Here is a 24,275-nt window from a genome sequence, read left to right as displayed (position 1 = left end):
TTAAGTATGGTACTGACATACAGGCAGACATACAGACCAACCAAATAGAATAAAAAGCCCAGAAATAAACCCTCACATATATGGCCAACTGATCCTTGAAAAGGGTGCTAAGACCATTCAATAGTCAAAGGACAGTCTTTTCAACAATTGGTGCTGGGAAAACTGGACATCCAAATGTTAGTTTGACCCTGACTTTATATCATACACAAAAATTGACTCAAAATGGATCAAAAACCTAAACTTAAGAGCTAAAACTACAAAATTCTTAGAAGAAAACACTGGGGGAAATCTTCATGACTCAGGATTTGGTGATCATTTAATGGATATGACACCAAAAGCACAGGCAATAAAAAGAAAAATAGATTAAGTGGACTTTACCAAAACAAAGAACTTTTGCACATCAAAGTATACTATCAAGACAGTGAAAAGACAACCTACTGAATAGGAGAAAATGTATGCAAGTCATTTCTCTCATAAGGAATTAATATTCAGAACACATAAAAAAAATTCCTAAAACTCCAGAACAAAAACAAATGATCCAATTCAAAAATGAGCAAGAGAGTTGGATAGAGACATTTCTTCAAAGAAGATATACAAACGACCAATAAGTACATGAAAATATGCTCAACTTCCTGGTCATTAAGAGAAATGCAAATCAAAACCACAATGAGATACTACTTCACAATTATAAGGATGAATATAATAAAAATGAATAAGTGTTGGCAAAGATGTGAAGAAACTGGAAAACTTGTGCACTGTTGGTGGGAATGGAAAATAGTACAGCCACTGTGGAAATCTACATGGCAATTCCTCAAAAAATTAAAAACAGAGTTAACATATGACCCAGCAATTCCACTTCTAGGAATATATCCAAAAGAAATAAAAGCAGTGTCTTGAAAAGATATTTATATTCCCATGTTCACAGCAACATTATTCCCAATAGCTAAAATATCAAAGTAACCCATGTGTCCATCTGAAAGAATGGATAACCAAAATGTGGTACAAACTTAAAATGGAATATTATTCAGCCATTAAAAGGAAGGAAATTCTGACACATGCTTCAGCACAGATGAACCTTGAGGACATCACACAAAGCAAAATAAGCCAGTCACAAAAAGACACATACTGTATGATGCTACTTACATGAGTTATGTGGAGTAGTCAAAATCATAGACACAGAAAGTAGAATAATGGTGGTTGCAGAGGCTTGGAGGAGGAGGAAATGGGGAGTCATTGTTAATGGGTACAGAATTGCAGTTTTGCAAGATGAAAAGAGTTCTGAATATGGATGGTGGTGATTGGTTGCACAATATGAATGTACTTAGTACCATTGAATTATACACTTAAAAATGGTTGATGTAGTAAATTTTATGTTACGTGCATTTTATCACAATTAAAAAATTGGGGGAAAAATGAGACGCATCATGACTTCAAGTATCTTTTTCACTACTTCATAAAAATGTTTAAATTCTTAGTATACTTCTACAGACCATTACTATTACTAAGCTAGGCATTTTTATATTGAAAAACAGATTTCTCTAGCCTCTTCTCCAGAGTATACAGCCTACCTTAGACATAAGCCTTTGAGGAAGCTGATGTTTCTCTCATAGCCATCTGTATTGTAATAGAAAACATTTTGTTTCCACCTTTGCATATGTACAATGGAAAAATTCAAACATACACAAAGGAAGAGAGAAAAGAATAATGAAACCCAATATAGCTATTGCCCAGCTTAAACAATCAACCAACTCATAGATCATTCTGTTTTCTCTACAATTCCATTCACTTTACTCTTCTTTCCCCCAGTGGATTATTTGGAAGCCAACCCCAAACATACCATTCAAAAAAATTTTGTGAAGGGAAGGTAATTTTTTATTTTATTTTATTTTATTTTATTTTATTTTATTTATTTATTTATGGGGGAGGTAATTAGATCGTTGATTGATTGATTGGTTGATTTAATGGACGTACTGGGGACTGAACTCAGGAACTCATACATGCTAAGCATACACTCTACCACTGAGTTATACCACTCCCCCCAAAAACATCGTATCATTTTAACCATAAAGATTTCAGTATGTTTTTTCTACATACTAAAAGATACCGTTGAAAGATACATATTGCAAAATAATGGCAGTGTCCTGCATAAGCTCCTATACTGATGGATCAGATTTCTGATATAAGCATTTCCCCAGTAAACCACATATTAGACAAAGGAATTACATATATATTCATTCATTCTACTGTTAACCCACTAGGAAGCAAGGCTCTCAAACCAAAAAATCAAGAAGTCACTTGAACAGTCAGTTTCAATTGTAACATGATCATCAATCAAGGATGGTCTTAAAGATCTCTTAGGAAAGAATGGAATAAAGTAATACACACACACACACACACACACACACACACAAAATACACGCTCTCTCCTTCTGTCTCCATCTCTCAGAGTAGCTGGCTTTTACATGATACAAGTTATTTGGTATATGGTAACACATAACTTGGTAAGATTAAGTTATGGTATTATGTAGCACAACACAACAGTATTACATAATTATTATTATACATAAAGTAATTAATGTGGTTGCTTATTTTAGAAAACAAATGCAATAAAACTAGCTCAATACAAAAAATTTTTATTCAACTGTCCTTACCTTTTGTTGGACTGAGATTCTGATCTATAAATCCTCTTAGTTCTGCATTTGTGGAAGTCAAACCAACCTGAATAAAATAGTTTAAAAAATTAAAAATAGGATCTTAATGTTATATGATCACTTAATAAGCTATTATTAATAACCTTCCACCAGAGGTCCATATCATATATTATACGTAGCCACATAAAGATGAGTTAATTATTTCAACTATAGGAATAAGATTAAAAAGGAAATGTTGCTATATTGCTTGAAGTGGGAAAAATATGAATTATCCAGATTAAGACAAAAATTAATGAAATAATGTTACTTATGAGCAGAAATGAAATCTACAGATTTTACTGATGGTTATTTGAAAGCAAGTAATGTGGGAGCCATGCAATTGCCGATAGATAGACCAAAATTCCACCCTCACTGCTGCCCTTAAGTTTTACTGTTCAGCATCACTGCCTGTAATGCTTTTCAACATTACGACACATAAGGATCAAATAAAGACCATTACTATCACAACGCAGAGGTGAGGTCCACTGGCTTCAAGTCCAACTGCATAGGTTCGTACTCCAGCTCATCAAGCCTACAATGTGCCTGGACGTGGCCAAGTCACACACGCTCTCTATACCTCGATCTCCTCATCTATAAATTAGAGGATGCTAGAGGTACTCACCAATTCAGTTTGTTAGAAAGACTAAGAAAGATAATTCATATAAAGCACAGTGCTGGGCACAAATTGCTCAATCCATGTTAACACTCATTACTGTTTATCTGATACTTGGTACAGCAAGTGTGTTTATAAATTCTCCTTTAAATAATTTATTTCTTTCAATGTGATGTCCACTGGACAACTTGAAATCATAGAACTGCAGTGTAGGACCACCAAATGGAGTTTTAAATTTTTATTAAAGAGCCAGCAGGGGAAAACCCATCATTTTTGAAAATTTGTCACAAAAAAGTATCCAGTTAATGGTTCTACTACTACTACTATATTGCTGCTTTAATCCTTACAGATTTGTAATCTTGAATATCAATGCTAATTCGGTACCTCAAACATTCTTTCAAAGTACTATCACATTGAAAGGATTTCCAGGCTCATAATGCTCTGTAAGTTTCTATTTATGTACTTGCTTTATGTCTTTAAACTATCCATTGCTTTAACATTATATACCCTTCAAAACCACTCAATTGATACTTTATAAGAGCTACCTATTTCATTATTTGGTAACTCAAATTTCTACTAATACCTATTTCCTTTTGTCAAGAGATGCTACCAGAAGTACTTCTAAATATTGTTTATATCATAGAAAAGTAATTCTGATGCAAATGAATCTCTAGCACCTAATATTAAATTTTTATCGCAGTGGCTGAGACAAAGGCAACAAAAAAATGGCTTCCTAATTCTATGTAGATAATGGTGCAGATCCTTAATCCTGTCTAGTTTCTTATAAGTAATATGTTAGAAGTAAAGTAAACCTTTTGCAACAAAATTTCCAACAAATCATCACTCATGGATCTCCAGAGTTGCTCACAAATACTGTTAAGTGTTCAGTTTGTAAATGCCAAGAGTTTTTTGTGGCATCACTAACATGCCTCCCCTTTTAAAGCTCTTCTCCTATAAAAAGAAGAGGAAGGCGAAATTTTTGTTGGTGTTCTACTGAAAAAAGAAAGCAAAGAAGGCAAAGACAGCTTTTAATATATCCCCTGCTTAATACAATGTGATCATGAAATACATGAATTACAATAACTTCAAAAGCATCCGTTTATATCCCTTTGTTATGATACAAAGACAACGGCAAAAACCGCAACTAAAACCACATATTCACAGTCGAGAGTTCACAGTTACCGGATTACTGTTACATTTAAACACCTGCTTTTACAGTCCAACTTCTGCAGAGTGAAGTAGCAAACGAATTCAGAAACTTCCTAAGTAGCTGTACACCTGCACCTTAATAACCAACAGATTATACACTAAGAGGATAATGGTCAATTGTGAACCAATAATGCTGTAATTTCAGTCTCATAGATGGAGGGGAGATGTTTGTATTTATAGCTTAAATATTACCGAAATTTAATTAAAACTTCAAAAATGTATGAATTTCTGCTTTCATAAACACTGTATAGTTTAAAAGTTTCAAAGAAAAAGTAGATTATTTGAGAATAGAAAAAGTTGACTAGGAAAAGCATTTAGAATATTATCTCTTCTTTCCTTATTCTATTTAAAAAGGATATTTCTACGTTTCACAGATCAAGAGGAAAAAAGTAAACTCATTTTACACAAAATTTTTCATCTAATAAGATCCTGAGAAAACTTTTCTATCTGAATATTCAAACACTATGTTGCATACTACAAGCTGTCATTAAATATCTACTGAATAAAAAATATCCAAAGCCCAAATGTTAAGAAACCATACTCCCCAATAACGGCACTATAATTTCACTGATATTTAACATTTCAGACTGATATTAACTGAAAGAAAACAGGATTCAAAGTGAGACGATCTGTGCTCAAAGTTCAGCTCTACCATTCATTCACGAGTAACGTGATCTTGAAACAGTCACTGTAAAGTGGGGACAACAGTACATATGAGTACGACAAACTCAGCCCTTTAGATCAAATTACATAATTACGTGAACATGTTCATTAATGGCAAAGCAATATTCAAGTGTGGGCTGTTATTCAAATGGGAATGGCTTTAATACTTCAACACTGATATAAACAATTCATAGAAGAGAAGCACAAATGACCAATAGACATATAGAATACCAGTCTGACCTAACTAGCAATCAGCGAAATGTAGTAAATTACATGCCATTTTTTTGCTGATTAGATTGACAAAGATTAAAGAGAAAATAAAGGGAAATGGTACTCTTATACACCAAAGGTGAATATATAAATTGGTGCAATCTTTCTGAAATGCAATTTACCAATATGAATCAAAAGTCCTTGAAAAATACACGTCCCTTGTGCCAGTAGTTTCCTAAGAATTTTGCTTCATTTAAATAATCCAACAGGTAAGCAAAAATAGAGAAAAAGTTAAAAAAATGGAAATAACTTAACTTAGGAAACTGGTGTAATGTCCATATAATAGATAACATAAAAGAGCCATTTAAAATGATGTTGAAGTGGGGAGGGTATAGCTCAAGGGGTAGAGCACATGCTTAGCATGCATGAGGTGATGGGTTCAATCCCCAGAACCTCTCCTAAAAACAAATAAATAAATAAGTTAACCTAATTGCCTCCCCACTCAACAAAAAATAAAATAAAAATAAATAAATAAATAAAATGATGTTGAAGAGCTATCAAGACAAGAAAAGACATTCATCATAGAGATTAAGCTAGTAGGTTACAAACAGGCTTGGCCTCATTTTTATTAAAAAACATATAACATACATAGATTTTGGTTTTTATGTATAAACATTTGTGTAATACCAGATGGCTTCATAGGCAGAATTTTACTGATAATCTCTAAACTGGTTTCTTTTGTTTGTCTGTATTTTCTCATTTTTCTGTAAGGACTATTTTATGGCTTACATATTTTTAAAAGATTCTTTGGCAAGACAAAAAGTTATACCTCAAATTATCTTTCAAATTCTCTATTGTATACTGAGTGAGTAAGTTAAAACACACCTGCATTTTTGGTCTGGAAGAGTATCACTGGATACTAGATACTACTTGACAACAATTTTATCCCAGACACAATGAATATATTGCCAGCTCTGCAGAACTTACTTTTGCAAAATGATCCATCCCACAATCCCTGCAGTTCTGGGCGGACTGTTCATCTTAGAGCCTCTACAGCAGCAGAAGTGGACCCACAACACAGAGTAAAGCAGCAAACCACTTATGGTACCCCACTTCCTCCTCTACAATGATTTGTCAAAGCCTGTGGGCCAAGCAGGGTCAACCAAAGTTCCTCCATTGAATTTGAAATATAAATGCTAAGAAAGTTCCCTCTCTTCTTCTGAGATAAGCATTATGAGACCAGTGTAGGCTACTATGCCACCAGATAGAGCCAAGAGACCGAAAAAGGGACACAGAGCCCTGATGCCCACCACTCGATCCCCTGCATCCAGCTGTATTTGAAGCCGAGTACTCCAGACTTTCAGTCATGTCAATCACAACATTCCATTTCTTGCCTTCAGCTATTTTGAATGAGGTTTCTAACACCTGCAACCATAAGAGACCTGGAATGGCTGTGATAAGGTAAAAGTGACTCTTCACAAAAAAAAAAAAACTGTTCTTGTAAGATTGCAAGAATGCAAAAGGAGAACAGAAAATAAAGATGTACATACCTGAACGTACATGTAATAACACCTCCATAAGACCTAGGCGGGGGGAGGGTATAGCTCAAATGGTAGAGCACATGCTTAGCACGCATGAAGCCCGAGGTTTGATCCCCAGTACCTCCTCTAAGAATAAATAAATAAACCTAATAAACTGCCCACCCCCTCCCCCCCAAAAAAAGAAAAGAAAACACTTTAAAACAAAAAGACCTGGGCAATATCGTCCAAAGCTGTGTGACACAATTATTGCTCCCTCCTTCTTGAAACACTTTCTTCATTTGGCTTCCACACCATCAGGGTCATGCTCTTGACTTCCTTTCATCCATTCCTTCAGCCTCCTTTGCTGCCTCCCCTCCTCCCCAGTTGATGGGAGAGCTTTCAGATTTTGGTCCTCATGTATCCTCTAGCCACATAGGGCCTATATAACCTCAGGCAGTCCCACTGCTTTACAATAATTTAATATGAAATGATTCCAAAATTTCTGTATCTGGCCCCAAGCTTTCCTCTGAGCTCCAGAGTCACTTATTTCTCATTATATTAACTGCCTGGCCAATATCTCCATTTGGATGTTTTCAGATCCCTCAACTTCAATATGTTCAAAACAATTTCTGAGTTTGCCACAAAATCCTGCACTTCCCCAAGAGTTCCTCTTCTCATTAAACCACAAAGCTGCTTACTCACTTACACAAGCCAAATGCTGAGAAATCTTTAACTTCTCCCTGTCCCCATAGCCTAATTACTCAATCAGTCCTGGTGGCCGTCCCTTCAAATACATCCTAGATCCAGTCACTTTTCCGCATCTCCAGTATCATGACCCCAGGCCAAGTCACCAAGCTCTGCTGTCCAAACTATTGGGATAAGGACCAAATGAGTCTCCCCTACTACCATGTCCCCTTCAGTCTCCTTACTCAGCAGCCAGAACAAACTTCTTAAAATGCTAAGTCAGGTCACACAACCATCCTCAACACCTCCAACAGCTCCCCCACTGACATTTAAAATATATACCACTCCCCTCCCCCCCACTCCCCATCCCCCCACACACCCCATGATCTAGCTCCTGCTCTGTTCCTGACTTCTTCTCTCCTCCTCCTACTCTCCCTTGCTTAGTTCCATCTACCAACGGGTCATTCTGCTGTTCTTCGAACAACCACAGTTTCTCTTGCCTCCAACTGGAATGCTCTTCCCCAGATATTCACAATGGCTGGCACCTTCCTCTTGGACTGTGACCTTAAGAGCATTTCTCTGTCTAAACGTCATTTCTTGAAAGAGGACTCTCCTGAACACCTAGTTGAAAGAGCTCTCCCTCACGACTACCACTCTCTCTCCTGTTTTATTTTTCTTTGTAACATTTATCATTGCCAAACATTATCTATGTATTTACCATCTTCTCTGTCTACACTCTAAACCCCAAGAAGGCAGGAGCATAACGGTGTCAGACACATATTTGTTGGAGAAAGGAGGAGGGGAGAGATGAGAATGAACTGCTCGTGGCATTCTAAACTGGTATAATCATTCCAGTAAGTATCTTGACAAAATACACTAAAAGCCACGAAAATGGTCTTATCTACTGCAAAACGGCCTGTGAACATGACTGGCTATTCAGACAGCCTATTTCGATTCTGCCCACATGCTTCAGCCCACTCTGAGACCTGACCTCTCTGCGTCCCCGGCTCCAGGGCATCAGAAGAGGGTCAGCTCATCAAGCATCCCTATCCCCCAGGCTCCTGTAGCAGAAGGAGAAACGAACTGCATGCTGTGTGATTTCTCCCAAATATACAAACAAAATAATGGGAGCACTGTTACCACTGGTTCAAATGCTTTCTGTTGCTTTAGGGAAACAACTTTGAATATAGCAAACTGTGCATATGGCTAGGAAGGTTAAGGTTGATTCCAGGTCCATTTTAAGCCAAAATATACTCGCTACTGGAATGTTCACTATCTTGTTGTTCAGGATAACTTTTATGTTCTCTTTTTTCTAAAAACCATTATAATATCCTACAAGAAAATTCCCAATACACAGATTAAAACTTTCCTTCTTCTTTTTCCCAAACAGCACTTTAACAAGAGCAACGGACTGAAGTAGACCACTACTGATAATTTATCCTAACAAAATTAATTAAACGATAATGAAGCAAAATCTGTACCTGCTTATTGATACTAGCACTAGGTTAAAAGCAAGGTCACTAATGAAAAGATAGAGATAAGTAATCAGGGTGTTTTTTTGTAATGCTCTTCTTTAGATGTATAATGGGGTCATATCTGGAACTACCTGTCTGGCTCACAATGTAACGCTTGCCTCTGGTCACAACTAACCAAACCACTATTGGATATGAGTGAAACTAGAGCATGGGCCAGAGGTCCTTCCTAAGGAGGAGTTTGAAATTAGCTGCTGACACTGGCAGACAGGATTTGTCAGGCGGCCCCATCCCTTCCTTTGCACCTCTCTCCCTCTCTGAGCAGGCTGGTACTGTACCACGGAGCTTAAGATGCTGAGGAAGATGATTTGTGGAGAAACAGCAAGTAACAAAGCAGATGCACAGAAACAAACAGAGATGACAAATGGATATCAAATTCCCACTTCGATTCCTGGTAGATTTCAAGTTTCTGGACCCGGATCTTTATGAGGGCCTGCTAAATTCCCGCTCTTGACTCCTTTGAAAAATCCCTGTATCCTTATAAAAATTCCCTTTTAAGGTAGCCTAAACTGGTTTCTGTTACCTGCAAACAAACATTGCAACATAATAACCTAGGAACAGTAAGGCAATTACAATAAGTCATTCCCCTGTATGTTGCAGTATTTACTTTCTCCATGGCATAATCCTTCACCGCAGCTGGAAACAAATCCACGGGTACAAGGTGACAAGAGTGTTAACTTGAAAGCAAGCAGATTCAGAAACAACAGTCTTGAGCAGAAGAAAAAAATGAATAATTTCTCCAAAATATCTGAAGTCTAATGTTCCCCCAGGAATCATCTCAGGAAGGATAGCAAGATTCTTCTGAACAATGTCTGAGTACAGACATTTCTAAGAGTAAATTCAAAAGAAAAAAAATCGAGCCAAAGAAAACGATTTCTCTCAATAAGGCCAAGTAACTGTTCAGAAAGCATCCAAACAAACTTATTACAGTCCCCAGAACAGGAAGGGGTGGGAAACTTTCTGGAGACTGGCAGTTTTGCAGCTGTGGAGATGGAGCAACCTGGCAGCAACTTACAAGAATGCTACCATGCAGGTGAGAGCTGGGCATTCAATAGCATTAGAGTTTACTACCTTGTTCTTTACAGAAACAAAAACAATGATAAATCAATGTCAGTAAACTGAATTTGATTAATCAGAACGGTGAAAGGAAATATGTGTAGGAAAAAGTACAACTCATTTTTTAAATACTTACATGTAAAAATGTACAAATACTTACATTTTTTGCCGTCATGTCAAACTGTATTCAATTTAAAATTCTGTAAAGCCATTAAAAAACAAAGAGCAAAAAACAAAAAAACAAAAAAACTTCGTCTTCAATAATTCTTTAAAAGAACGTCCTGTCAAAGGGAGAAAAAAGGAAATAGTAATGTAATAATAATAATATTAATAATACTAATAAGCAACGTTTCCATCATATTTACTGTGAAATGCATCATTAAGTAAATTATCTAAATTAATCTTCACAACAACACTATGAATTATGTACCATTTTAATTGTTATTTTCCAGATAAAAATTGGGATTTAGAGATGCTAAATATTTTGAGCAAATCAACTCAGCTAAGAAGTGATAGAGTCTGGACTTTGAAATATTAAACTATGCTGTTGTACATAATCCATTGAAAGTAGCACCAGGGCTTCTTGGAGAAACAGCCAATTCCAGCACTGGGGCAGGAAACATACAAGATAAAGCTAAAACATTTTCTTGTACCTAAAGTAAAGAAGGGCTAAAAAAATGATGGCGACATATCAAAAGTCCACAAGAGCCAGATTAACGGGCCTACAACTCAGAGGGACAAGTTAAGCCAACTTAAAGGGGCAATTGAGCACCAAAGTATATACTGATAACAACAGACACTAACAGACTCTAAACCCACTGAATAAAATAATCCAGGAATTCATACTGATCGAAACAAATAATAAGAAAGAAGAGAAAGCTCTTCTTTATAATGCAATGACAACTTACATATATAAAGAAATAAAGCAGGTAGAAAACCATGACTTTATAAACATTGTGATATTAACGGGTTAGACAAGAATCATCAAAAGATGCAAAAATTAGTAGATGAAAGTTGATGAGAAAAAGGGTATTTACAAAGTCCTGAATTATCTCCCCACTAAATACCTATTAATTCGAATTTTATAGTGAAGAAACCTGGCACATCCCACTTTAGCCAAAGTGATTAAAGCTACAAATGACCACCCACAACGGGACAAACCAACACTATGCATCTCCTCAAGCGCTCTGAGATGGATACAGTCTCACTCCTGAGGTACTTCCCAAAATGCATAATCTAAATCTAATCATGCAGAAATAATAAAAAAAATTCAAGTTGAGGGACACTCCACAAAATAATGGCCTGAACTCTTAAAGAATATTAGTATCATGAAAGAGAGAGGAAGCTTAAGAAATGGTTCAGATTTAAAAAGACTAAAGTCACATTTGAAATCAATTCAATGCATAATCCTGGACTGGAATCTGGACCACAAAAAATAATTGCTATGAAGACCATTATTGGGGCAATTGGAGAAATCAAAATATGGTCCCCAGACTGGATAACTGTACTGTTACATTTCCTGCTTTTGATCAGAGGATCATGTTCTTTTTTTAAGTGAATGTCCTTGTTCTTAGAAAAAAATATACCAAAATATTTAGGAGTCAAAGGGTGTGACAGCAGAAACTTACTTTCAAATGACAAAAAATATATAATACGTATCTATAGAGAAAGGGGAAGCATGTCTGGCAAAATGGTGACAATTGGTGAATCTGGGTAAAGGCTATTCAGGAAATCTTTGCCCTATTTCTGCAACTTTTCTCTTATTTTAAAATTATTTCAAAATTAAAATTTTAATAAGACATTCAAGGAGAAGGATAAAATAAAACTTAACTTCAAAAAGACCATAAATAATGAGAGCCTGAAGAGATGGAGGCTCCAAATATGCCTTATATTCTAGAATTTGAATCTATGAGTAAAAGGGAGGGGGGGGGAACATTTCTACTTTTCAATAAAACAGTGTAATTTTCAATGATAAAGAAAACATATATTTAAAAAGCCAAGTAAGATCTGAACTACAACTGTGACTTTTGCTTTCCCACTGTAGCTGCAGATCTGTTCACGTCTGTCATGACCTGATATGAAAATCATGTTCCTACACTGAAGCTGCTTCACGTTTATCAATTATCTGTTACGTCTTCTTCAGAGTCACAAACATGAGATAAATAATGAAGCATAAGTTCCTGATATTCCATTCACCAAACTACCTACCATATTCAAACCAAGAATTTAAGGCTAAAATATATGTATTTCATTTTGAAGATAAATTATTTAAGCAAGCTTGATTTAACAGATCTACATAAAACTATGTACCTAACAGATATAAAGCATCTCTTTAAACACGTATTTACAAAATTTCTCCACATACAAAGTCACCAGGAGAGTAGTAGCAAATTGCAAAGAGACAACATCATGCAGGTTATGGTCTGTGGCCACAATGCAATTAAATTAGGAATCAGTTATTTTTCAAGAAGTCATATATTTAGAAAGTAAAACTATATTATTGCTCAAGTAACCTAGGAACAAAAGGAAATTCGAAACATTTAGAGCTGAATGACAATGAAAATAATAAAAACTGTAAAGCATAGCTAAATTAGCACTTAGAAGTAAATTTACACTTCTTTCCATTCATTAAGTGACCAACTTAAAAGCTTAAAAAGATCAGCGAGAAACAAGATATAGACTCACAGACGTGGAAAACAAACTATGGTTACCAAAGAGGAAAGTGGGGGAGGAATAAAGGAGGAGTTTGGGATTAACTATTACACACTACTATATATAAAACCGATAAACAATAAGGTCCTACTGTATAGCACAGGGAATTATATTCAATATCTTGTAATAACCTATAATGGAAAAGAATCTGAAAAAGAATATATACGTATATGTGTAAGTGAATCACTATACTGTGCACCTGAAACTAATATCCTGGAAATCAACTAGACTTCAATTTAAAAAAATGAAAAAATTAAAATCAGTTAACAAAAATGTACAATTTAAAATAAATGAATATATAAAAATAAATTAAATTATGTTTAAAAAAAAGATCAGTAAGGACTCGAAGAAAGAAGAAAAGAAACAAAGAGCAAAAATTAATGAAATAGAAGGGGTAAGTTAAAGCTCAGTGGTAGAGTGTCTGCTTAGCATGAACAAGGTTCTGCATTCAACCCCCAGTACCTCCATTAAAAAATAAACAGATAAAAAAATAATAAATCTAATTATCTCTCCCCAAAAAGAAAAAAAAAGAATTAATGAAATAGAAAAAAATCAAAATAACAGCTGGTTCTAAGTGTCCTGCTGCAAGTGGACATCTGCAAGTAAAGCAGCAGTGTAGCAACGTGGAGACAGCCTGGATTTTTTTTTTTTTTTTAATTTAGACTGTCTCAGCTCTGACGCTTATTAGCTGTGTGACCTTGAACAAGTGATTTAACCTCTCTGGGCTTCAGTGTCCTCATTGGGAAAATAGATACGTAGAGTTTTTCAGGGTTATGGTAGGAGTAAATCAGGCGCTGTGTCGAAGTGAAAAGCATCAGATCCCAAGTCAATGTAACAAATGCCCACCAATTTACACATGAACACTGAACACTCCAAACCATGAAAAAACTCAATTGTAAATATTTTTAGATTGCCTTATGACCTACTGAAATACAGTTATAACAAAAAACAATGAAGTCTTTTCTATCCAAAGTACTTGTTAAATTTTAGAAAACCTCTTCTATCTACCTATGGCAGATCCTGTTACCCACCCAGGATCATTTTCCTCTTCTTCTTTAGGAGAAGGTGAAGATGGCAATGTGCCCAACTGAAAATGCTACATTCTCAGTCTCTCTCTCAGATGACTTGACCATGACATAATTCCAGCCAATGAAATATAAGCAGACATTGTTGGGCTGGGCTACCAGATTCAGCAAGCAAATGCCCTTTCCACCCCATTCCCTGTTTCTTCATTTCCAGAATGTGGTTGTAATGGCCAGAGCTCCTTGTCTCCATGCATCTGCTTCAATATTATAATCAGCATTCAATATGGGGTTATATTTCCTAAGGGGTGGGCTATTGCATAGCACTGCTAATCACGCAAATAAAAAGAAATAAACAGGGCGTTACTTTTTCAACACACTGTAACAAGAAGCCACCAGTAAAAATACTTCTTAGCCACAAAACTGAGCTCGATAAGGCAAAACATTTTGTTTAGTACCCTCTTTGCATCTTCTCACCAGACATAAGCATAAACTGCAACCTCTAAATGTTACCTAAATAATAAATGTTTGAAATAGAGCCAAAGTGCATGAATGTCTTGAGCAAATTTACATTAACATCTCTGCGCCTCATTTACTTCATCTGCAAAATAGTAATGGTACACCTACTTAATTAAATGAGTCAAGAACTGAAAAATAATTAGGACACTGCCTTGCAAAAGGTAAAGTACTCAATCAATGTTAAGGGAAAAAGTGGTTCACTGACCTCTCATGACAAATTAAGGTTTCTTCCTCCAAAACAAATAATACATAATTCACATATAGTAGAAGTGCTAAGAACCACAACATAAATCCAATTTTAAAGCAGGAAAAAAAATGTTTAGTTGTGGTTAAGAAAAAGTCTAAAATTAACAAGAGTAGGCAATTAACTTCATTAATTTATTCATCCAGCATTTACTGAACATCCACTATGGGCAAAATACCAATGTAGACACTGGAGACCTCCTAGGAGATGAGAGAAATAGTAAGCATAAACCTTTAAGTGTAACTTAAATTGTATAAAATTACATTAAGATAAATGCTATAAAAAGAAATGGGATTGTGCTAGAGATCTCCTTCATTCAATTCAAAATCAAGAAGTAACCTGTACTGAGTGACAGCTTATAACCTTTTAATTAAAAAATATACATGCCTAAGTATTTTTAAGCCTTTCATCTCTCTTTTTCACTGCCTTTAATCTAAAAATCATTTAGATTTATATGACTTCAACCAAGTGTCTAGAAAGTAAATAAACATTGCACCAAATGTTTCCAGAAACTGCCGTCTTTGGCAGTAGTGGTGGTTCTCAGAGACAAACCAGTCATGTGCACTGATGCATTTATGTTTCATCCAGACTCAACAATTGCACACTTCTTCCTGTCACCATGCTCTTCTGTTGGTTAAAAAAATAAGTCGGATTTCTTCTTCCAGCTTCATGAACACATTATGTCAAGCTCAAAAAGTCAATCTTAGTGACCTCACCATCTGCCATGATCTCTTGTCAGATTCAGACAATGCAACTCCCACAGATGGTCTCAAAATGCAAGCCTCTTTCCTTTCCAATCACAATTTAGCAGCTGTGGGCACAAAGCCTTTTAAAATGGTACAACAGTAATCAAAATATAGGGAAGAAAGCAAAAATAATTATGGATAAATGTATACAACTAACATCACTTGAATAAAGTTTGTAAACTTTCTAACACTGCTGGAGAAGATGCTACTAAAAATTAAATTTCAGCAAAGCCAGCATATTTAAACAGAAGACAATGCTAATTTTAAATATCATGCTCACGTGTCAAAGATTGGAAAATACACAAAGCAATAAAACGGGGCACAAACAGCACTTCACAAAGGCAACTACAGTAAGTTTTTGACATAACTTCCTTCAGTATTCTCTTTCTGCACTCTCACCTTTGGTAAGTGGTACTAATTAGAAGATATTTTCATAGAAAATGCTAGCACAGAACATTTTCTTAGGTGATGAACATATCTATGCACTCTCCTAAGCGCTTCATGTGTATAATCTCATACAGTTCATACCCCAACATTATCAGGTACATGTTTTTACTGTTCATATTTTACAGATGACAAAACTGAGTTCTAGAGAGTGGAAGTGATTTACCCAGTTAACCAGCTATGTAAATGGCCAGAATATCAACCCAGGACCTCAAACGAGCAGACATGTTCTTAACTACTATGCTAACTTACAAAATATATTTGCCTTGAGATATAATAAGTACATCCTCAAAAAAAACCCCAAATTCCTTCTGTATAACACAGGGAACTATATTCAATATCCTATAATAACCTTTAATGAAAAAGAATATGAAAATGATTATATGTATGTATATGCATGACTGGGACATTGTGCTGTACACCAGAAATTGACATATTGTAACTGACTGCACTTCAATTTTTTTAAAAGTATATCTTCAAAAGATAACAAAATATATAATTACTATTGTAATAAATCTATATATAAAAGGATAACTTTCTACACCAAAAGAATTCTTTTTATATAGGACAAACCATGTATTACTGGATCAGGTTTTTCCCTTTTTTAAAGGTTCTTTTATTTAAAATTTCAATATTAAATTTACATTTCTTTATTTTTCTGAGTAGAAAGTAAAGTTCCTCATTTTTACAGGTGTATAGTACTCCTTTAGATTGTTACACCATACCTTATTCCACTATTCCTCTACTGATGGACATTTAGATATCCTAAGTTTCTACACTGGTGATGGTAATCATATTTTAATGACTCAGTCCTTAAAGTCTAATCTGCTCTCTGACCATCTGGCCAGTTCTGTGTTAAATCACTTTCCCATTCCCTTCTCTCATCTCGTTCCACTGGCCTTCCGGCAATTCCTCAAAGACAGACTCCTGTCTCAGGGCCTCTGCACGTGCTGTTCTCTCTGCTTGGAACGTTCACCAGTGGCTAACTTTACTTCCTTCAGATCTCTTCTCAAATGTCACTTTCTCTGCCACTCCTCAGTCTAGGTCAGGGGTCTCTACTTAATGCTTCTCCTTTTACAGTACACAGCTGGTTGTCACTATCTATTTGTTTATGTGATTATCAGATGTTGGCCCACTCTACCTACTAAAGAGTAAATTCCATGAGGGCCAGGACCTATCTATTTTGTTCACTATAATATCCCGTGTCTGGCACGTGGTTAGAACTCAAGAAATACTTGGTTTTTGTTTGTTTTTAAAGAAATATTCATTAAATTAATTATATACTCAGTATTTTATTTACTTTCTTCCTTTAATAATGTATGATAACCTCATTTAATACGACTTGGCTGCAGAAAATGAGAAAACAAACATTTAACACATTCACACATCTGAAATATCACTATGTGTGTGTGTGTGTATACTTACAAAATATATACATATACACACACACACACACACACACACATATATATAGCAGAATTTTGCATGCCACTTTCCTATCATAAACAAAAAGTATATTGGAGCCAGCATCATATTTGTGTTCATTAATTTCAAAAATGTTATTATGGGAAAATTTTTTATAATAGAGTTTATTTAATTTCACTAATGTTTAGGATGAAAAGAAGAGTAGGCAAGAGATAAATTTTAAAACACTTATTTACTAAAAGCTGCTCTCCCAAGGAACCAGCAACATCTTACATTAAAAAAAGAAAAAGAAAAAGATAATTGCCTTTATATTCACTGCTCACTTTTTTGAATTGAAAAAAATTTATCCAGGTTTACACAAGCTTTTACCCAGGACCCTTTACACTGATAAAAACTGGTTGACACTATAAACTAGCAATAACAATGTTCACCAGAGTCTTCCACACACGTGCAGAGGAATAATGGGTCCTGATGTCTGGACACCACTCATGGGTTCACTTATTCAGTAAATATTTCTTGACTGCCTGCTGCATGTCGAATACTAGGATGAGCATTAAAGATACTCCGAGAAACAAGACGCAGTCCCTACCTTCAGGGAGCCTACACTTTAACTTTGAAGCCAAGCATTAAACAATGAATTTCTCAATTAAACTACTTAATTACAATTACTTTCAGTGTTACTACAGAAAGAAAAAAAGATATAAAGGATGCATATACAAAAAGGGACTGGAACGCTGGTGGTTTTAGAGATTTCTCTGAGGAACTGAAGTTTGAACAGAGCTCAACAAAGAAACAAACAGAGCAAACAGTTGGCAAAGAGAGGAGGTACCTCACAGCCCGAGGGTGCAACCATGAAGAAACGCATATGGGCAGTTCCAGGCACTGAAGGAAGGTCTATGTACATGAAAACAAAGGGCAAGACAGAAGCAAGAGGGAGAGAGAAGGATGGAAGCCAGATCATGCAGGACATTGTTTTTTTTTCTTTTTGATTAGATTAGTGGGAAGCCTCAGAAAACATTTTAAGAGCTGAACATCTGAACCAGAAATACTATGTTCACCAAAGATTAGGTAAAATGTATTTGAATTCTAATCCTTTAAAAATTGGCAATATTAGCAATAATATTCTATAATTTTTTGGTAACAGAAATGCTCACTCATTTCTTGACTATGCCAGACGAATGTGTATTCACCACCTACAATCCATTCATCCAACAAACACCTACTTCTACTGGAACAAAACTCAAAGCTTAGAATTAAGGGAAAAAAACAGTCCTCCACTCTCAAATTAACTTTCACAAAACCTATGCATAGTCAGTAACTCAAGAACACAGGCCTTTCTTCACCTTATTGACTTTACTTAACATAAAATTCTCAGTAAATTTGCTTATCTTGATTTTCAGGTTTGAAGCCAATTATACTCAGCAGAAAGGATGCAGATCACATGGAGCAGGGGCTGGGCACTGTTACAGATGAGCACACTGACACAGTAATTGACAACTGGCAGCTTAATACTAAGGAAAATTAGACATTATTATTATATCTCACTAGGTAAATGCACTGAAATAGAATTCCTCCCTCATTCCCAGGCAAAACTGGATTAATGACATGTTCTTACACATGCTTCCAGGACAAAACCCATGGGATTCTTTTGTTTCAAATACTTTCATAGAGTATAACATTTATTTTGGTGGGGGGATAATTAATTAATTTGTTTGTTTATTTTTAGAGGAGGTACTGGGGATTGAACCCAGGACCCTGTGCATGCTAAGCATGTACCCTATCACTTGAGCTACACCCTCCCCCACAAAAAAATTTATTACTTCTTAATTACTAAAAACAAAAGTCTCTTAGAGATAAAACTTATTTCTGGCCTGTCCAAAGAAGTAACATCAGAAGAGATTACCAGAATTTAGAACAAAACCACATTTCAAGATCCTGCCAAGAACCTAACAGAAAGGTTCTTTTACCAAGTGGTACAAGCCAAATTTTAAATCATTCATCAGTTTATGCACAATGACTTCATGGATTAGGTCACCTGTTGCCCATATGCTCTTTAGCAAAGTCTCATTTCCAGATAAATGTAGCTTTAGATTAGTAATACAAATGGTAAGACTTAGCCTTACTTGATCCATCACAACAGGCTAAACGAGCTTTTAAAACATCATTTGGGTATTAATATAATTTACGGACAAAGCATCGTACAGAAACTATACAAGCAGCAAATGTTCAATTTCTCTAAGAGTCCAAGGAGAACAGAAAAATGGGGGCAATCAAAAGGAAACAATCTGTGAAGAAAATAGCACAATTTCTAACCCTCATGTAGAATAGCACTGTACTTCTATAAATACCTACTCTATATTCAAATGAAAAGGAAACAATTTTACAATCAACATCATCATAAGAGCTATTTACTACGTCATTACCCAAAATGACCCTACAGAAGAGTTATCTCCATTTCACAGGAGGGAAAACTGAGTCAGAGAGCTTAAATAACTTGCCCAAGGTCATGCACAACCAAAATTTACAACATAGTTTAGATAAGTGGGACGTTACTAAGTACAAGTTCCACTGATATCATAAAAAGATGAGTTCCAAGCAGTTTTCACTTGAAAGTAATTTAAAATTTTAAAACCATTTAAGGAAGTTTGTGTTATCTGTAAATGTTGAAGAACATAAATTATTATGTAGTTTAAAATGATCTAAAAGAGACTTCTGGAAAAACAGCAGAGTGTAAGAGCACTTGTCTTATTTGTATGTGCCCTCTACCCACTTGGAAAGAGCTATCACACAATATATTTTTAATTTATTTGACACTGGTTAAAAAATAATTTTTTAAAAGGAGAAGAAAACTAGAAAGTACAAAAAGGGGCACAGTAAAATGTCATTGTCCCAACATTGTTCCCCTGTCTGCCTGTTTCCCACCTGCCCCATCTATACCTCTGCGTGGACAACATACTTATATTTCTTATGTATCTGCCCCAGGTTTCTTTAAGCATATATAAGTAATATGAAACACTCTAGTTTTCCCACTTTGTAAAAAGCTAAATATTTAGTTGTTTATTTTGCTTTTTTTTTTTTGTATTTTGCTTTTTTACACTTAACAATGTAACACTGAGATCCTGCCAAACTGGTGCCAAGAGGACACCTTCATTCCCTTTTACAGCTGCCTAGCGTACTGTTGTAAGACTGTAACATTATTTAACCAGTTTCCTCTGGCTGGAATTTGGGGTTCCAATCTTTTGCTATTATAAACAAGGAACAATGAATATGCTTCAATGAATAACTTTATATATACATATACATGTAATTTCACGTGAGAAATTCTTTGATGTAATGATATATGCATTTTTAGATATATTGCTAAATTGTCCTCTATAAGCATTGTACAAATCGGCACTCCAACCAGCAGTATATAAAAGTACTCATTTCTCCATAGCCTTACCAGTACAGTGTGTTTATTCAATAGGTTTTTAAAATGGCATTTGCTTACAATTTTATTTTGTTCTTTTCTTCCAAAATTTGACTTTCATTACTTGTCTACTTGGGACTTTGCAATATGCATCTCCAGTTCTGGGAGGGGGTGGGGAACAACCTGTCAGTGTTTTTATTGGATCATGTCAATCCTCCCTAAATTAATTTAATTTATAAGTTTCATCTTCAAAATGTTGTCTTATCTAAGAACATAGAACATTATTTCCACTTATTCAAATTTACTTCTGTGTCCTTCAGGGGTATTTTAACATTTTCCTTATATAGATGTTATGGTCGAATCATGTCCCCTAAAAAGATACATACCTAACCCCTGGTACCTATGAATGTGATCTTATTTGGAAATAGGGTCTTAGCAGATGTAATCAATTTAAGATAAAATCACACTGGAATTAGGGTGAGTCCTAACCTAGTACGACTGGTGTTCTTATGAGAATAGAAGAGAGAGAAAGACATAAAGGGCCACAGGGAAGATGGAGACAGACTGGAGTTATGCTGCCACATCAAGAAATGCCCGGGACTACCAGGAGCTGAAAAAGGCAAAGAAGATCCTCCCCTAAAAGCTCCAGAGGGACAGCGGTCCTACCAACACCGTGATTTCAGACTTCCAGTGTACAGAGCGGTGAGAGAAAACTCTGCGCTGTTATAAGCCACCAAGTGTGGGATACTTTGCCATGGCAGCCCTGGGAAACTACTAGTTCAGTAGGTACTGAACTCTCTTACTGTCTGTAGTAGTTTGGGGCTTGGTGGTCTTTTGGATTTTCTCAGGTATAAAACTACATGAAAATAGAGACTGCTGAAACTGTCAAGTTTGTAGAACAATGGAAGTAGCCCATCTTCCCCTCAAAGTACAAATCTCTCCCTCAGCCTCCTCAGATATAAAATAAGCAAGGAGAATAAATAAAACCACACAGAACCCACGCCTTCAACAGCAGCATTACTAGAAGACAGATCACAGCAACCTTCAAGTTACCTATAAGCAGAGGGAAAAAAACAAATCAATTCCATAAGAAATCCCACTGCCTACCTTCTGCAAGTCTGTGGATGCAGAGGGTGAGTGAGAGGAGGCTAAAAACCCTCCAGGAAATAGAGCAGAGGGGTCTAGGGGACTTAGAGGAAGGACAGACAAAATCACCCCCAGAGAAAGAGTAGGACACAAGTTAGGACTTGAGAGTTCAGAGACCTAGTGGTGTGGAAGTGTCTAGAAATTGCTAGACCAGCAATGGCAGCCTCCCAGAAACTGCTTCTGGGGGAGAATCAGGTACACAGACGGAAGAGAAGAGACGGTACCTCTTGGAGACAAGGAAAGAGGGGGGAAATTTAGGATCCTGCAGAAAAGAAATAGAAACAAAACCTACCAACCCTTCGTCTACTCACTTCCCTCACCATTAACACCACAGATTCATAAAAGAAACTGAAAAGAAGAGGGAAGAGCGACAAACGAATCTCAAACTAGGAATTCTGCCCACAAAATGAATAGACAGCACCACCAACGAAAGTAGACAATGCGCAGGTAAAAGTGAGGCAAAAGGTCAGAAAAATATAAATAAAAGCTTTTCTGTTGATGGTTTTCTCTCTGCAAATCTAATTACAAGGCTGGAAAAACTATAACGCACATCTCACATGGAATTAAGTATCCTCAAGTAAGAATTTACAGGTATGAAAAAAACCTGGAGTTGGAAACACAAAAACTAAGATCCAAAATGGACACAAACAGAAAGACAGGGATGTAACATGATAAATAACTAATTCTGTACATTATATATGAAAGTTGTCAAGAGAGTGAATCCTAAGAATTCTCATCACAAGGAAAAAATTTTTTCTATTCTTCCATGTCATATCTGTATGAGATGACGGATGTTCACTCAAGTTACTGTGGTTATCTGTAAGCACATCATCATGCTGTTTATCTTAAACTTACATAGTGCTGTATGTCAATTATATCTCAATAAAACTGGAAGAAAAAACAGAAAAAAATTAAATACAGTTGACTGAAGTCCAGGAGGAAACAGAAGATAAAAATCATATAAAAAATGAAAATCAAATTGTAAGGCACACAAGGGAGAACAGATTTTAATGAAAACTTAATAAAGGATGTTGAAGAAAAGCAGGAAAACACTAAACAGAGTGAAAGTGAAATAAAGAAAGAAGCAAAAGGGTCAGAGAAATGGGTTGACACAGATGACAGGGAAAGGAGGTAGGACATTACATGGTGTTACTGGCATCTCTAATGAGGAAAACCAAAACAGTGAGTCAGCACTAAAACTAAACCAATAAAAGAAAACTTCCCAGAAATGAAAGACCTGAATCTATATGTTGACGAGACTACCAGATACTTGGGAAAAGTGGACCCAGAACAATCAATTGTGACACACATCCCTGTACAGCTGCTTAAAGGGAAAGAGAAACAGGACATTCAGACAAAGTGATAAAATAATTTACAAAGGCAAGGGAATGAGACCAGTATCAAATTACTCAAAAATAACATATAAAGCAAGACAACAGTAGAGCAGCACTTTCAAGAAACTTAAGAAGACAAAATGTAAATCAAGGGTATTATAACCTGCCAAGCTGTACTTCAAGCCTCGAGGACATCAAAAAACAGTCTTTGGGGTAAGATCCTTGACATTGGTCTTAGTAATGATTTTCTGGACTTAACACCAAAAGCAAAGGCAACAAAAACAAAAAAATAAACAAGTGGATTACATCAAACTAAAAAGCTTCTGCACAACAAAAGAATCCGTCAATAAATTGAAATTGCAACCTACTGAATGGGAGAAAATATTTACAAATCATATATCTGATGAGTTAATACCCAAAATAAATAAAGAACTCACACAACTCTGTAGTAAAAAGCCAAATAATCTGATTAAAAATGGGCAGAGGATCTTAACAGACATTTTTCAAAAAGAAAAAAAAAAGAAAGGAAAATATACAAATGATCAAGAGGAACATGAATACATGCTCAAGTCACTAGTCATCAGGGAAATGCAAACCAAAACCATCCTGAGATATCACCTCACCCCTGTCAGAATGGCTATTATCAAAAACACAGAAAATAAAATTTTAAACAGAATAAAAAGATAGAATGCCATGTGATCCAGCAATCCTACCTCTAGGTATGTGTCCAAAGGAAACAAAACCACTATCTCAAAGAGATATCTGCATGTTTCCATGTTCACTACAGAATTATTTACAATAACCAAAACATGAGAACAATGTAAATGTCCATCAGCAGATGAATGGCTAAACAAAATGTGGTATATATACACAATGGAGTATGATGCAGCCATAAAAAAAATAAATCCTGTATTTGCAATAACGTGGATGCACCTTGAGGGTATTATGTTAAGCAAAATAAATCAAACAGAGAAAGACAAATACTGTATGATCTCACATGTAGAATATTAAAAATCTGAACTCATAGAAGCAGAGAACACACTGGTGGTTGTTTGGGGCAGGGGTGCGGGGAGGAGACTGGGTGAAGGCGGTCAAAG

General features: G+C 35.7%; 1 protein-coding gene across 10 annotated transcripts in view; it reads right to left on the bottom strand.

Annotated features, from left to right (window-relative positions):
• TFDP2 (transcription factor Dp-2) overlaps positions 1 to 24,275 on the bottom strand; it is a 156,143-nt gene that overhangs the window by 107,572 nt on the left and 24,296 nt on the right. For 6 of the 10 annotated variants that reach the window (XM_032487254.1, XM_032487222.1, XM_032487208.1 and 3 more), the window contains 2 exons: positions 10,338 to 10,458; positions 2,652 to 2,718 (listed from right to left, as the gene is read on the bottom strand). The exons of 1 other annotated variant lie outside the window; for it this stretch is intronic. In XM_032487254.1, the coding sequence (XP_032343145.1) occupies positions 2,652 to 2,718; positions 10,338 to 10,352 (82 nt within the window). In that variant the 5' untranslated portion in view covers positions 10,353 to 10,458. The remainder of the gene's footprint in view (positions 1 to 2,651; positions 2,719 to 10,337; positions 10,459 to 24,275) is intronic. 3 more of the 10 variants (XM_032487229.1, XM_032487241.1, XM_032487224.1) reach the window with 2 other exon arrangements.

The sequence above is a fragment of the Camelus ferus genome, chromosome 1 (assembly GCF_009834535.1).
Source record: "Camelus ferus isolate YT-003-E chromosome 1, BCGSAC_Cfer_1.0, whole genome shotgun sequence".
Lineage (NCBI taxonomy): Eukaryota > Metazoa > Chordata > Mammalia > Artiodactyla > Camelidae > Camelus > Camelus ferus.
The sequence above is the reverse complement of the archived record's forward strand: the minus strand, read 5'-3'. Positions and strand labels throughout refer to the sequence as shown.